Genomic DNA, 14,781 nt, shown 5'->3' with positions numbered 1-14,781 from the left:
TTGAAATTTCTTCTGAGAGCCAAATTTTTAAAAAATATATTTTATTGGTTTTTCACAGAGAGGAAGGGAGAAGATAGAGAGCTAGAAACATCGATGAGAGAGAAACATCGACCAGCTGCCTCCTGCACACCCCCTACTGGGGATGTGCCCGCAACCAAGGCACATGCCCTTGACCGGAATCGAACCTGGGACCTTTCAGTCCGCAGGCCGACGCTCTATCCACTGAGCCAAATCGGTTTCTGCGAGAGCCAAATTTTTTAAACGTAAACTTCTTCTCACGCCACTTCTTCAAAACAGACTCGCCCAGGCCGTGGTATTTTGTGGAAGAGCCACACTCAAGGGGCCCAAGAGCCGCATGTGGCTCGCGAGCCGCAGTTTGCCGTCCACGGGTCTAAGCGACAACCCTGCTGGTCTCTGCGTTGAACTCCTCCCCTCAGAAGCCCCACGCACTTCTTTTACAGGAGGGCCACTGAGGCCCGTGAGGTCGCCTGCCCTGGTCCAGATGTCCTGGCTCAGCCTCGTGCACAGAGAGTGTAGGGGTGGGGGCTTGCTGGGGGAGGTGGCATCGAGCCAGGCTTCACGGGTCGGCGACAGTTTGGGAAAGTCCGAGAAACATCAAGGGGCAGAGAAGCCAGCAAATGAGCAGATGCAGCTGCGGGCCCCCAGACTCACCCCGCAAGGCTGGGGCCCCCTGAGAGGCTCTGGAAGGTGCAAGGCCGAGGTCAGCCTCTCGGGTTTCAAGTTGGGAAACAGAGGCCCAGAGAGGCGGAGACTCACCTGCCCATGGAGCCAGGAGAGCTGTGGGCCCTGCTCTGGGGCCTCGCCGCGCCCTGTGAACCTCAGTCCCTGCGGGAGATGCTGGGAGGGGGCAGCGCGGCGATGTGGGGGCAGAGGAAGGACTCTGGGGGTGCACAGGCCAGCCTGCACCCGGAAGGAGGAAGCTGTGCAGGGTGTCTGTGGCTAGGCCCGGGATCCCCCACCCGGGGACTTCCTCTTCCTCCCGGGGCAGGTGTAGCCGCCACAGCGCGACCAGCACCCTGACCTGTCATGGACGGGGGCAAGGGACCCAGACTCAGAGACTTCCTGAGCGGGAGCCTGGCCACCTGGGTGAGGCAGCAGGGGAAGGCGGTGGGGAGGGGAAGTGAGCAGTGGGGAGGGGCTGGTGTTGGGGTGGGGAGGATGGGGCAGAGATGGGGACTGTGGGGGCTGGACTTAAATATGGGGCTGACGTCCAGGCAGCTGTGAGGCAGGAAAAGGGGTCCAGATCTTGGGGCCCAGGGACGTTCAGGGGTTTGTGAGGAGGGGGCTCTGTGGGTTCAGGGAGCTGGCCAAGGGCCTCAGGACTCACTCTATCGATGGGGGCTTCACCCTGGGCCGGCTGACCGCTCTGCTTCCCACAGGCGCTGGGACTGGCTGGGCTGGTGGGAGAGGCAGAGGAGCCTGAGGAGGAAGAGGAGGAGGAAGGAGAGGGGCCCCTGTGTCCCGAGAAGAGGTTCTTGCGTCTCAGTGATGGGGCCCTGCTGCTCCGGGTGCTGGGCATCATGTAAGGGGCCTCCAGGTCTGCGGGGAGGGGACGGGACAGGCCGGTGGGCAGGGCCTGGGGTCTGGGGCGGAGCCTGGCTGAGGGGAGGTGGGTCCTTGAGTCCCTTTCCAACCAATGGCCCCCTGTGCCCACAGTGCCCCTGGTTCCCGAGGGGGCCCTCGGGTGGTCAGGGGCCATGGTGATCCGGCAGCCAGTCGGGTGCGGAACCTGAACCACCTGTGGGGCCGACTGAGGGACTTCTACCAGGTGAGGGTCTGGGAGCGGGAGGCTGAGCCTGGAGCCCCCCAGGAAGGCCCGTCTCATCTCCCCGCTCTGTGCCCTCAGGAGGAGCTGCAGCTGCTGATCCTGTCGGCACCCCCAGACCTGCAGGCACTGGGGTTTGACCCCTTCTCAGGTACCCTCTCCCACCCCCCCTCCTGCGTCTGCCCCTCCCGCCACCTGCTAACCCCTGTGGCTTGTGCCCTGCAGAGGAGGCCGTGGAGGAGCTGGAAGGCACCCTTCGGCTGTTGCTGGGGGCGGCGGTGCAGGTGAGCGGGGCGGGCAGGGCGGGGCCCAGCTGGGGCTGCAGAGGTGGGAGGCTCCGGCCAGCCCTCACTGCCCCCCCCCACGCCCCCACTTGCTCCCCTGCAGTGTGAGCACCGGGAACTCTTCATCCGGCACATCCAGGGCCTCAGCCTGGAGGTGCAGAGTGAGCTGGCCGCGGCCATCCAGGAGGTATGGACCTGCACTACCTGGGACACCCTGCCTCCAACTCCTCGGGCTGAATGCTTTCCCTCCCCGCCCAGGTGACCCAGCCGGGGGCGGGCACGGTGCTGGCACTGGCTGGGCCCGAGCCGGGGGAGCTGGCACCTGCAGAGCTGGAGATGCTGTCCCGGAGCCTGATGGGGACCCTGCTGAGACTGGCACGGGAGCGTGACCTGGGGGCCCAGGTGGGGGCAGCAGGGTATGGTGCAGAGGGCCAGGTGGAGGGATGGGAGGACCGCGGGGACCCAGGTGTGTGGGGGAGATGGGAGTTGAGGCCCAGGTGTGGGGCTGGGGTTGGGGGTCTTTGGCTGACAGGGCTGTAAGAGCCAAATTCAGATTGTGGTGACGGGGCGGGGGGGGGGGGGGGTGGAGGGTGGGAGGGAGATGTGGGGGGCATAGGGTAGGTTACTTCTGACCCCTGACCCTTGACCTCCCACAGCGGCTGGCTGAGCTGCTGTTGGAGCGAGAGCCAGCCCCCTTGTTGCCTGAGGCTCCTGCGGGGATCCCTCTGGAGGGCCCCTCCAACCATTTGGCCCTGCAGCTGGCCAACACCAAGGCCCAGCTGCGCCGCCTGCGCCAGGAGCTGTGAGTGGGAGAGGGGCCCAGCCCCATGCACACGGGTCGGATCGGGCCTGGGAAGGGTTGGGGTGCGGGTCCCATCCCTCCAGCGTCTCTGTCCTCCAGGGAGGAGAAGGCCGAGCTGCTGCTGGACTCCCAGGAGGAGGTGCAGGGCTTAGAGGCCGAAATCCGAAGGCTCCGGCAGGAGGTGCGTTCAGGGGCTCCTTGCCGTCGCCATCTCCCCGAACCTGTCCCGGCACCGCCCGCGTCCCATCGCCCCCTCCACCCGGGCTCCTTCCCGTCCCCAGTCCCTGTGGCCGCGGCTGGCCGTTCCCAACGCCGCACCGTCTGGCCCAGACCCAGGCGCTGTCGGGCCAGGCCAAGCGGGCCGAGCTGTACCGCGAGGAGGCAGAGGCGCTGCGGGAGCGCGCGGGCCGCCTGCCCCGCCTGCAGGAGGAGCTGCGGCGCTGCCGGGAGCGGCTGCAGGCGGCCCAGGCCTGCCAGGGCCGGCTGGAGGTGAGGCGGGGGCGGGGCCTGGGAGGGTGGGGCTTGCGGAGGGGCGGGGCCTGCAGGGGAGAGGGTGGGCCGCGAGGAGGAGCACCTTGGGGCCTGGGAAAGGGAGGCTCAGGCCTTCCTGAGGTCACGGTCATGGCCAGGAGAAATGGGTGAGCGGGTATCTGGGTAAAGGCCCCTGGACGATGGGGCAGATGGAGGGGAAAGCGGGGGTTGTGGGTAAGGGTAGGTCCTGGGGAGGAGGGCGGGGCCAGAGGTAGGGGATGGGGTGTCCGGAGAGAGTCCCTAGCAGTGGGCGCTGATTAGCAGGTCCTGGCGGGATGCGACCCTGGAAGGCGGTTTCTGGGGAGAAGGGGCGGGGCCCGGTGCTGGGGAAGTGGCACCTGGAAGGGGCAGATGCGGGGTCAGGTGGGGGACGGGAGACAGGATAGGGCCCTGGGTGCCCGGGCACAGGAACCACTGGCCCTGCGTCCCCCCTTCCGCCCAGGAGGAGCGGGCGCTCTCCGGGACCCTGGAGGCCGCGAAGGCGCTGCTGGAGGAGCAGCTGGAGGCCGCGCAGGAGCGCTGTGCGCGGCTGCATGAGACGCAGCGCGAGAACCTGCTGCTGCGGACCCGGCTGGGCGAGGCGCACGCGGTGAGCTTGCCGGGGTGGCCCCCATGGTCCCCCAGGGCTCCCTAGTGACCCCCGGGACCCTCCTCCTGGTGTTCCTGAGTGGTCCTCTCGCCCCCACACTGGGCCGGGCCTGGTGACGAGGGCGGGTCTGACCCTGCCCCCCCCCCCACCCCAGGAGCTGGACTCGCTGCGGCACCAGGTGGACCAGCTGGTGGAGGAGAACGTGGAGCTGGAGCTGGAGCTTCAGCGGAGCCTGGAGCCGCCGCCGGGCTCCCCTGGGGAGTGTGAGTGGAGCCCCCGTGGAGGGGCCGGAGTTGGGGACTGCCCGTGGGGTAGGGATGGCTTCTGACTTCAAACCCTCCCCCCAAGTCTCTGGGGGTGTAGGGAGTGTGGCAGGACTAAGGGTGGGGAGGGGTCCTGACCTCATCTCACACACCCCAGCACCCCTGCCGGGAGCGGCCCCCTCCATACATGATGAAGTGAGGGAGGCAGAGGCCGGGCAGCTGCGGACCCTGGAGCGGGAGAACCGGGAGCTTCGAGCCCTGCTGCAGGCGTTACAGGGGCAGCCAGGCGGCCAGGTGAGTGAGTCCCCTCCCCAGCCACCCTCCTGGGTCCTTCCTGGTGGCACCGCTGGCCTTGACCCTCCCTCTCATGTGCCCTCAGCGCCCCCTGCTGGAGGAGCAGAGTGAGGACGCCATGGTTCCCGTGCTGGCTGTGGCTCCCCAGACCTGCCGGGCCTCAGGCCACGGTCCCCAGGGCTTGGTTGGCCACGCGGGGGATGAAGACCCTCAGGCCTTGGACGTGGCTCCCCCGGCATCAGACTCAGCCCTCAAGGGGTCAGCTGAGTGTCCCCGGACATCTGAATCAGACCCTCCGGTGACGCAGAGGCCCCTTCAGACGGCTGCCATGGCCCCCCAGACCTTGGACCTGGCGCCCCAGGACTCAGGCCCCTCTGTGGAGACACAGGAGTCCCTGGAGGAGGCCGGCCACGGAGCCCCTCTCCAGACCCCTGCCTCTGTGACCCCACCTCAGGGTCCAGACGTCAAAGCTCAGGCCCAGCTGTTGTTGAGAGAAGAGACTGGGGAGTCAGCGCCCAAGGCCCAGGGGCTCAGACAGGAGGCCCCTGAGAGCCAGCCGGAACCCACAGAGGCCCGCCCCCGGGGGCTGGAGGAGCAGCAGTCCCCTGGCCAGAGGCTGCACCTGCCCCCGGAGCACACAGAGGCCGGAGAGCAGCAGCCGCGGCTGGAGGGGATGACCAGGGACCCAGCTCAGAAGCCGGAAATGGCTCCCAAGGCCCAGGCCTTGGAGGGACCAGTCCCAGGGGAGATCTTGACCAGTGGTGACCCAGAGCAGGAGGCCCTCAGGGAGGAGGTGGCTCGGCTGAGGAGAGAGGCTGAGGCCCTCCGAGCTGAGCTGGAGGTCCAGGCTCGGAGGCTGGAGGCCCGAGGCACGGAGGCTGCTCGCCTCTCCGAGGAGCTGGCTCAGGCGCGGAGGGCAGAGGCCGAGGCCCACGGGGAAGCAGAGGCCCGGGTCCAGGAGCAGGCCCGGCTGCGGGAGGCGATGGAGGCAGCCCGACGGGAGCTGGAGGCGGCATCCCGGGAGCGGGAGGCGCTGGCAGAGGCCCTGGCGGCGGCAGGCCGAGAGCGGAGGCAGTGGGAGCGGGAGGGACCCAGGCTGCGGGCCCGGGCCGAGGCCGCCGAGGAGCGGCTGCAAGCACTGGAGCACGAGAGCCAGCAGCGCCTGGAGGAGGCCGAGAGGGAGCGCCGGGAGAGGCAGGCCCTCAAGGAGGTATGTGGGTGCTTGTATTCATTCGGGGCCAGGAAATGGGGTTCCAGGCCCACTGGAACCAGTGGCTGGAGTTTTGGGTTATTCATTCCATCATCGGCCACTGCGCCCAGCCTCGAGCTGGGGCTGGAGATAGAAAGACGAAGTCCGTTCCTACCTTCCAAAGGCACGCCCGGCCTGGGAAAGGGTCAGGTGCCCCCCACCTCTGATGGGGTGACTTTGGAGGGGATAAGAGTGTGGGCAGGGAGCCAGGGTGCCTGGGGGCAAATCCTGGCTCTCTGACCTCAGCAGTCATTCACCTGCACCCCATTGCCTCCTGTAAAAGGGGGGTACCCTTCATGGCTGCCTGGCGGGTCTTGTGGGAGACCAAGGGAGAGAGAGTGGTGGGAGGCCTAGTTCATGCTGGTGGACACGTTGGTTATAAGAGCAGGGTCTGTGGGAGCCTGCGGGAGAGGGAGCTGATGCCGGGGTTGGGCAAGAGGCTCTGCGGAAGGTCACGATCCCGCTAGATGGGGAAGGACATTTCATCCCCAGGAACAGCCTGTGCAAAGACTGGGAGGCATTGAGGATCTTCAGGGGCCCAGGGGAGCAGGGGGCTGGAGAGGTGTGTTGGGCCAGCTTTCCGGGTGTTAGACTCCGTCCCCAGGCAGGGAGAGCCACCGGGGTGTGGCAGACCCGCGTGGGGCTGGGTTTGAGAAGGGTCGCCTTGGTGTGCAGGGGCCCGGGGCCGCTTGGAGGCAGTGCCTGTGGTCCAGGTGGCCGGTGAGGCCGGCTGGACCTGGACGGGAAATGGAAGAGAGAGGAGGCCTGGAAACCCCTTTATTCATTCATTCGAGCACGTTTGCGGGTGTCTCCTGGTGGCCAGGCCCTGTACCAGGCAGCCAGCATGCCCACACTCGGGGAAGCGCGCCTAATCTGGGGTGTTGGCTCAGGAAGCACACCCGTGAGGGAAGGCCTCCGGGGAGGTGGGGGGGGGGCGGGGCGGGGGAGAGGATGGCAGTGAGCAAGGAGGAGGTGCAGCCGGGTTTGGAGGGTGGAACCTGAGGAGGACAGAGGGAGGGGGTAACTCATTCAGCCGGGTTCCTCCTGGGCAGGGCTTCATCTTCCTTCCGGGCGAAGGAGTTGCAGCCGTTTCCATGAGGCAATGGAGCCCCTGGAGCAGAGTGGTCAGGGCCGCGTGGGGAAAGGCCCCTCAGAGGGCTCGGAGGAGACCTGAGGCAATGGGAAGGGTGCCGGGGTCGGCGGGTCAGAGCTGTGGGGAGGGTGTGCCACAGACAGGAATGGAATCTTCCGCCTGAGCATCCCTATTGTACTGAGGCTCAGAAAGGAGGAGTGATCGGATCTGAGACTCGTCCCCGTGGAGAGAAGTGGGGTACAACACACTGTTGGGTTGACCCCCGCAGTTGAGCATTATGCAGGAGGGGTCTGGGGAATGTGCAAATTGGGGGTGTGGGTAAGAGAGTAAGTCTGAGAGGCTGTCTCTGGGGTCCACTCTGAAGGCTGTGACTGAGGTGCTGTCAGGCAGACCTGGGTTATGGCCTGAACCCCCTGCTTATCAGCTCTGTGGCTTTCGGCAAGTTACTTCACCTCTCTGAGTCTTGGTTTACTCACCTGTAAAACCGGAATCAAAACGACCTGCCTCCCAGGATGCTGTGAGATAGTGACTGTGGAGAGGGAATGCCAGCGGGTGGGCAGTGAGGTGAGGGTGGGGCTGGCTGGCTGGAAGAGCCAGCTCTGAGGACCGAGTGGGTGGAAGAGGCTGAGGACCAAGTGGGGAATTTTGTGAGATTTCCTGGTCAGAGCACTTCCTGGTGATAAGGGGCTGTGGCGCAGGAGGAGGTGACCAGGCAGGGAACCAGGGAACCAGGTCAGAGAACCAGGAGCCGAGGGGGTTGTCCAAATGGGCCCCCTGGACTGGGTGGAGGACAGGAGGTGCAATGGAGAGGGTACTGAGGGCTGTGGCCAGGGCCTGGACGAGGGCAGAGCAGGACTCTGGGCAGAGGTTCAGTTCTTCTTCATTGTACCAGTATTCTTCCCCTCAGCCCTTGGCTGTCAGCAGCAGGGCATCATGGGACTTGTAGTTTTCCCAGTGAGAGGCAGTAGGCAAAGGTGTCTGGAAGTGCACTGCTTCTGAGGGGAGGCCTGAGGGGTGGGGGCTTGCTAAGCCAGGAAGATCAGAGCACAGGCTGCTGGCTTGGTTTCCGGAGGCAGGATTTGTCAGGCTGCTGGGTCAGAGTTGGCCTTTCCCTGTGGTTTTATCCTGCCAGGGCCCCCACACCTCGGAATGGTTTGGCCTACCTCCCCTCTGGGGCCCACAGCTCAAATTGGGCCTCCTGCCCCATTCTGCAATGGTGTGGCCCAACTGCCAGAGGCCCTGGGCCCTAGCATCCCTGTCCTCCCCCTCCCAGCCCCACTGTGGTTAGGCCTGGTGTTCACCAAGTTCCTGTCTTCTGTGGCCATCCCCTGTGGCTGAGGGCTCTCTCCAGATCTGCTTCCGCTGCGCCCCTCTTTCCTTCATGGCTAGGATGGCCTTCGCACGCAGGGCACGTCCACCTGTCCCTGGGCACATCAGGAAGCAAGGGCTCAGAGAGGTGAAGACTCAGAGAGGGGTCTCTGACCCCGGCCCAGGAGCCTCCCTCATGCCCTGCCAGGCTTACAATCCCCAGTTCTTTCATAGCCACTCTGCCCCGCGACCAGGCTTTGCTCCCATTTTACAGATCTGGGAGTAGAGGCCCAAAGGTGAAAGCTGTTTGTCTAGGGTGACAGAGCAAGGACAGAAAGCCAGGTCTCCTGACTCTCAGGCCTCTGTGTCTGTCCCTCCCTGGGTGATGGTGGTGGCATGTCCTTCAGGCCCTGAGCCTGCTCTGTCTGCCCTCAGGAGCTGGAGAAGGCTGTGGTGCGGGGCCAGGAGCTGGGGGCCCGGCTGGAGCGTCTGCAGAGGGAGCTGGAGCAGGCGACTCTGGAGCGCCAGGAATTTCTCCAGGAAAAAGAGTTTCAGCAACAGAGGTGGGGGCATTGCCCGAGGGGCAGAGAGCGCCAGGCAGAGGCTTGAGGAGGGGTAGATGCCCAGGCTTCTCCTGGCAGGTACCAGGGCCTGGAGCAGCGGATGAAAACGGAGCTGCAGGCTGCGGCCACCAGCAAGGAGGAGGCGCTGATGAAGCTCAAGGCGAGGGCCCTAAAGCTGGAAGAGGAGCTGTCCCAGGTAAAGCTTTGTCCTGGGAGCCGGGGGCCTCGTCCCGCCCCTCCCTCCGTCCTGCGCGCTGACGATGTGCCAGTTGCTCCCTTGGGGGCCTGTTGGAAGGAGCACTGTGCTGAGCGTCAGGCTGACTCTGCCAAGGCCGGGTGGTCTCTGGGGCCTTGTGTCCTCCAATGGACGGTGGCTTCGTTCTGAGGTGACTGCTGTGTCTTTCTTGCTTGGCTCCCTCCCTCCCCCCACTTCCTAGTGAGCTCAATCGCTTTTGTCGTCGTCATAAGTCAGTCGTTATTTCTGCTGCCCCTGCAGTGTGGGGGCGCAGTGCTCAGCACTGGGGTGCGGTGGAGCCCAATGTCAGGCTGGTATGCAAGGGAGCTCACAGTTCACCGGGCACAGAGGCAGGAGAACGGGGGTGCCAGGGGCCAGTGGGCACCCAGCAGCCTGCCTCGCTGGCACGTGTGGGGTTGGTCGGGGAGGCTTTCTGGAGAACGTGATGCTGAAACTGGGGCCCCGAGGAGGAGCAGGACGTGCGGGAGGAGCAGCAGGGGCAAGTGGCGTGCTTTAGCCCCAGGAGAAGGTGGCAAGGGCAGGACAGAGTGAGGGAGCTGTGGGAGCCAGGAGCGCGGGCTTGTGGGCACGGGTCCACTGTCCAGGTCCCCGTGCCGTCACCACGCACGGCCGCTCCCCCGCGTGACCTCCCAGGGCCTCTCCTTGCAGCTGCGCCAGGGCCCTGTGGGGCGGGAGCCCAAGGAGCAGGCTGAGCCGAGGACCACGGAGGCCCAGAGCGGGCGGCTCATCGAGGTGGAGCGCAGTGTGAGTGGTGGATGGTGGTGGGCGCGGGGGCGGAGGCGGGCAGAGGCCGGGCCACTAACTCCCCTCTGTGCCGAGCAGAATGCAACGCTGGTGGCCGAGAAGACGGCTCTGCAGGGGCAGCTGCAGCTCCTGGAGGGGCAGCTGGGAAGCCTGCAGGGGCGGGCCCAGGAGCTGCTGCTGCAGAGCCAGCAGGCACAGGAGTACAGCAGTCGCCTGCAGGTGGGTGGTGGCTGGGTGCCCGCCCCCCACCCGACCCCTGCCCACTTACCACTGTCCCCTGCCCCTTAGGTATTGTTCCCTGCCTTTTCCCTGCCTCAGCTCCCAGGCAGCGCTCCTTCCGACCCCTGCCCACTCCCTCTTCCCCTTCTGCCTGCCTCCAGCCCCCACGTCTGTGCCCATGTTTCTCGGTCTCCAGCCCCTTCTCCACAGCCAGCCGTTAGTCCCACCGCCCTCTGGGCCCCCGCAGCCCCGCCTGTCACACCGTGCCTCGTGCCCCTTGCCCTCCCCTCCACAGCCTGGCACCAGCCATGACACCCCTCCCCTCTCCTTGCCCATGTACCTCTGCCTCCGGCTCCCTGCTGCCCCCATCCAGCCCTCTGCCCCCTCCACAGCGTTGTCTCCTTGTCCTCTGGCCCGCCCCTGTCCCTTGCTCCCTTTCTGGCCTGGGGTTCCCCTCCCGCCGTGCCACGCCCTCCTCTGCCCTAGGCCGAGAAGTCTGTCCTGGAGCTGCAGGGCCAGGAGCTGCACAAGAAGCTGGGGGTGCTGGAGGAGGAGGTGCAGGCCGCGCGGCGGTCCCAGGAGGAGACGCGCGGGCAGCAGCAGGCCCTGCTGCGGGACCACGAGGCGCTGGCCCAGCTGCAGCGGCGGCAGGAGGCCGAGCTGGAGGGGCTGCTGGCCCGGCACCGAGACCTCAAGGCCAACATGCGGGCCCTGGAGCTGGCCCACCGGGAGCTGCAGGGCCGGTGAGTCTCCCCAAACCCCCAGCTCCTCTCCCCCTGACGGAAGCACTGCCCCCTGGCGCCACCTCCACCGCTGTGCCTCCTGGGGAGCGGTGAGCGCGGGGCAGCGTTCTGCCCTGGGGCTTTGCGGGGCCCCTGCTGAGCAGGTCCTGGCAGACCCCCAGGTTCAGGCAGTCCGGCTGCCTGCTGCCCTGACCCAGGTCCCTCAGCCCTCTCGGCCTCTGTCCGTCCCAGGCACGAGCAGCTGCAGGCCCAGAAGGCCAACGTGGAGGCGCAGGAGTTGGCCCTCCTGGCGGAGCGCGAGCGCCTGATGCAGGACGGCCATCGGCAGCGGGGCCTGGAGGAGGAGCTGCGGAGGCTGCAGAGCGAGCACGACAGGTACCAGAGCGGCGCAGCCATCCCGTGGGCCGGGCCCCAGGGCTGCCCCCGTGCAGTGGCGGGTGGAGAGGCAGGCACCGTCCCTGTGAGGGCCTGCTTTGCCCTCCCTGGCACAGCCCTCTAGCCCTCAGGAGGCTGGGGGGCAAGTCCTACAGAGAACCTTGTCCCCACAGGGCGCAGAAGCTGCTGGAAGAGATGTCCCGGGAGCGAGGGGAGCTGCAGGGTGAACGCGGGGAGCTGCGGGGCCGGCTGGCGCGGCTGGAGCTGGAGCGGGCGCAGCTGGAGATGCAGAGCCAGCGGCTGCGCGAGTCCAACCAGCAGCTGGACCTGAGCGCCTGCCGGCTGACCACGCAGTGCGAGGTGTGGTGAGGGCGGCTGGCGGCCGGAATGGGGTTGGAGGGGGGCTGGGGCTGGGGACAGAGTGGAGGGCATGTAAGGTAGCCACTTGGAGCCCCATTAAACCCCCACCTGCCCTGCTGCCCGCCCCCAACAGCTGTTGACGGAGCTGCGGAGCGCCCAGGAGGAGGAGAACCGGCAGCTGCTGGCCGAGGTGCAGGCCCTGAGCCGGGAGAACCGGGAGCTCCTGGAGCGCAGCCTGGAGAGCCGGGACCACCTGCACCGAGAGCAGCGCGAGTACCTGTGAGCGGAGGGGGGGAGGGGGCCAGCGGGGGTGGGTGTCAGCGGGCGGGGTCAGCGGGTGGGGGTCAGCGGGCTGGGGGGCAGCTGGTGGGGGCAGCCGGTGGGGGGCAGCTGGTGGGGGTCAGCGGGCGGGGGGCAGTGGGCGGGGGCAGCGGGTGGGGGCAGTGGGCGCTGGTCCTGGAGACACGTGTGGTTGTTCAGGGGGAGAGGCTGGGCAGTGGCAGTTCCCCCCACACAGGCGTCAGTGTGCGAACTGCAGGGCTGTGCCTGCTGGAGCCTGAGCCTCGCTCCTGCCCGGCCTCATGCTGCTCCTCCCGCCCCCCCCCCCCCCCCCCCCCCCCCCCCCCAGGGACCAGCTCAACGCCCTGCGTCGGGAGAAGCAAAAGCTGGTGGAGAAGATCATGGACCAGTACCGTGTGCTGGAGCCGGGGCCCCTGCCCCGGACCAAGTGAGTGGTCCCTTCACCGCCTAGTCTGGGGTCCTCCCAGCCTAGCCCTGCCTGCCCTCTGACCCTGGCCCAGCTCAGGTCCGGGCCCACGAGGGTTTGCCTGGCCTCGCATCCCGCCTGGCCCTCTCGTCCCCTTCCCCCCGGCCTTACTCCCTCTTGTGCCCTCTTGCTCCCAGGAAGGGCGGCTGGCTGGCAGACAAGGTGAAGAGGCTGATGCGGCCCCGGCGGGAGGGGGGCCTCCATGGGGGGCCACGCCTGTGGGCCAACGGGGCTGGCAGCACCGAAAGCCTGGGGGGCCCCCCAGAGATGGAGCTCTCCGAGGGCAGGGAGGCGGATGGGCCAGGTGGGTCTGGGGGCCAGGTGACCGGTGGTCCCTACCCCGTGTCCTTTATCCCCCTGCCGCCTGCTCCCGCCGCTGGTCTCGTCCTTCCTGTGCGGCTTGTACACGTGCCCCGATAGCCTTCCCTGTTGCCCCCGCCCCTCAGATGGTTCCAGTGGTGCTTTGCTCTGCGTCCCAGCTGCGTCTCATCTGCCACCTCCTTCCTGCCTGCGCTGCCACCCACCAGTCCTACCCACCCACCGCGGTGCCTAGGACCTCGGAGCCGCAGGGGACTTTAGTGAGAGGTCCTTTATTCCAGTCAGCAGGCGAGGAGACCGAGGCCCAGGGAGGGGAAGCGCCTTGCTCAAGGTCACCGAGTGAGTTAGTGTCAGAGCCAGCAGAGGGCCCAGCCTGTCACCACCCTCACGCACCCAGACCCTCTCCCGCCTCTGCCGCCTCCTCTCCCGGGCCCTGTGCAGCTTCGCCTGCTGCCCTCACTCTGCCCCCCGCCCGCCCCCCGCACGGCGCTCACACCGTGCCCCGCCTCTTGCAGGGTCCCCTTCACCCGCACCCATGCGCCGGGCCCAGAGCTCCCTCTGCCTGCGGGATGAGACCCTGCTGGGCGGGCGGCGGCGGAAACTCAGCTCCAGATTCCCCGTGGGGCGAAGCTCGGAGTCATTCAGCCCCGGGGACACCCCCAGGCAGCGATTCCGACAACGCCATCCGGGCTCCCAGAGCAAAGGTGAGGGACAAGGGTCCCGGCTTCCATTAGCCCCCGGCTCCCTGTGGACCCAGCGACCCCTTGGGGCGGGGGGTTCCTTCCTGTCCCCTGTGTCTCCCCACAAGCCCTGCCCGCCTCTGTCCTGGTCCCTGTGACCCAGTAGCTGCCTTGTGTCCCCCCAGGACCTGGCGTGGGATGGGATGGCTCCATTGAGACCCTGGCGGAACACGAAGCAGGTGCCGGCCGAGAGGGTGAGGGGGGCGTTTGCCCTGCGTGTGGCCCCGGCAGTGCTCATTCATCCCTTCACTCACCGGACAAACAGCCTTTCTAGGGGATGTGCTAGCAGGGGGCAACGGGGAACGTTCTGGGTAGGAGGCAGACAGTAAGCTATATGCATGAGAATAGAAATAAGACGTGAGCTGCATGTAATTTAAAATCTTCTGGTAGCCTCATCAGAAAAAGTAAAAAGAGACAGGTAAACTTAATAGCATTTTATTTAACTCAATAGGCCTGAAGTATTGCCATTTTAGCATGTAGTCAGTGTAAAAGATCATTACCGAGGTATTTTATACTCTTTTTCCATACGAAGTCTTTGAAGTCCATTGGTGTTTTACTCTCAGGCACATCGTGGCTCAGACCTCCTAGCATATTAGGAAGTGGCAATGCTCTGGGACAAAGGAGGTCAGAGCACTGGTGGGGTGCAGTTAATTAGGGTGCCTGAGGTAGGCCGCGGAAGGGAGGCGAAGTCGGAGCAAAGACTGGGAGGTGAGAGTTGGTCGTGTTGCTATACGTGGGGAACGGCATCCCAGGCAGAGGGCTGGCGGCCCGGCCAGGTGGCTGGTGCCGCTGGGATGCAGGGGGAGAGCCGAGGGCATGGTGGAGGGCCTGTGGGCCAGGTCCGTGGGGAAGTCCCCGAGGGCGCGGGCCTGAGCTGATCCGAGCCTTTCCCTCCAGGCCTCGAGGTGCAGGAACCGGAGAAGCACCCTCTCACCCCTTCCCTCAGCCAGTGACACCGCGAGGACTGGAAGCTTGGGGATGCGGGCCTTTCGCCGCTGGAGTCCCAGCGGGGGCCCCAGACAGCCCACGAATGTGGGGAGCCAGGGTGTCTGGGGCCAGTCCGTGGACAAGGAGGCCTGGGCCCCTGGGGCCTCCATGGCCGGCACTGGGGCCCTGAGGTGGAGCTGGGACAGGCCTGTATGCAGGAGGAATAGCTGGCCCCCACTAGCAGCTCCTTGCCAGGGCTCTGGCTCGGCCATGCGGCCCTCGCTGAGGAGGAGGTTTCTGGGGGACCCCCCAGATGAAGGAGGCAGGCAGGAGTGGACAAGAGAGCCCCCTACCCGGTCCAGGTGGGGCACCAAAGACCGCTCCCTGGCGCCCATGGCCTGGACCTATCTCTGAGCTCAGCTGGGACGAGAAATAAAGCTGGAATGCAATCGCCCGAGTCTGCGCTGTGTCCACTGGCTGCATCCTGAGCCTCGAGGTGCCGGGGGCCCCTGCAGCCCCGAGTCCTCGCTGGTGGGGGCTGTGGCCACTGGCTTCCTGCCTGGCACCCGAA

At 66.5% G+C, this 14,781-nt stretch overlaps 1 protein-coding gene across 1 annotated transcript; it reads left to right on the top strand.

The window, feature by feature from the left end:
- Nucleotides 1-1,047: 1,047 nt before the first annotated feature.
- Nucleotides 1,048-14,331, top strand: CCDC88B (coiled-coil domain containing 88B). The gene is made up of 27 exons (XM_054725807.1): nucleotides 1,048-1,107; nucleotides 1,401-1,543; nucleotides 1,678-1,789; nucleotides 1,868-1,937; nucleotides 2,012-2,070; nucleotides 2,174-2,257; nucleotides 2,329-2,472; nucleotides 2,727-2,872; nucleotides 2,972-3,053; nucleotides 3,203-3,361; nucleotides 3,846-3,992; nucleotides 4,147-4,255; nucleotides 4,413-4,549; nucleotides 4,635-5,759; nucleotides 8,635-8,762; nucleotides 8,841-8,958; nucleotides 9,667-9,762; nucleotides 9,841-9,981; nucleotides 10,468-10,724; nucleotides 10,956-11,099; nucleotides 11,273-11,459; nucleotides 11,593-11,738; nucleotides 12,088-12,186; nucleotides 12,363-12,529; nucleotides 13,059-13,247; nucleotides 13,409-13,477; nucleotides 14,181-14,331. Exons 1-27 carry the CDS (start codon nucleotides 1,048-1,050, stop codon nucleotides 14,234-14,236), a joined length of 4,374 nt encoding a protein of 1,457 aa, XP_054581782.1. The 3' UTR covers nucleotides 14,237-14,331.
- The last annotated feature ends 450 nt before the right edge of the window (nucleotides 14,332-14,781 follow it).

Source organism: Eptesicus fuscus, chromosome 13 (genome assembly GCF_027574615.1).
Source record: "Eptesicus fuscus isolate TK198812 chromosome 13, DD_ASM_mEF_20220401, whole genome shotgun sequence".
NCBI classification, from domain to species: domain Eukaryota; kingdom Metazoa; phylum Chordata; class Mammalia; order Chiroptera; family Vespertilionidae; genus Eptesicus; species Eptesicus fuscus.
This window is presented reverse-complemented; position numbering and strand designations above follow the sequence as displayed.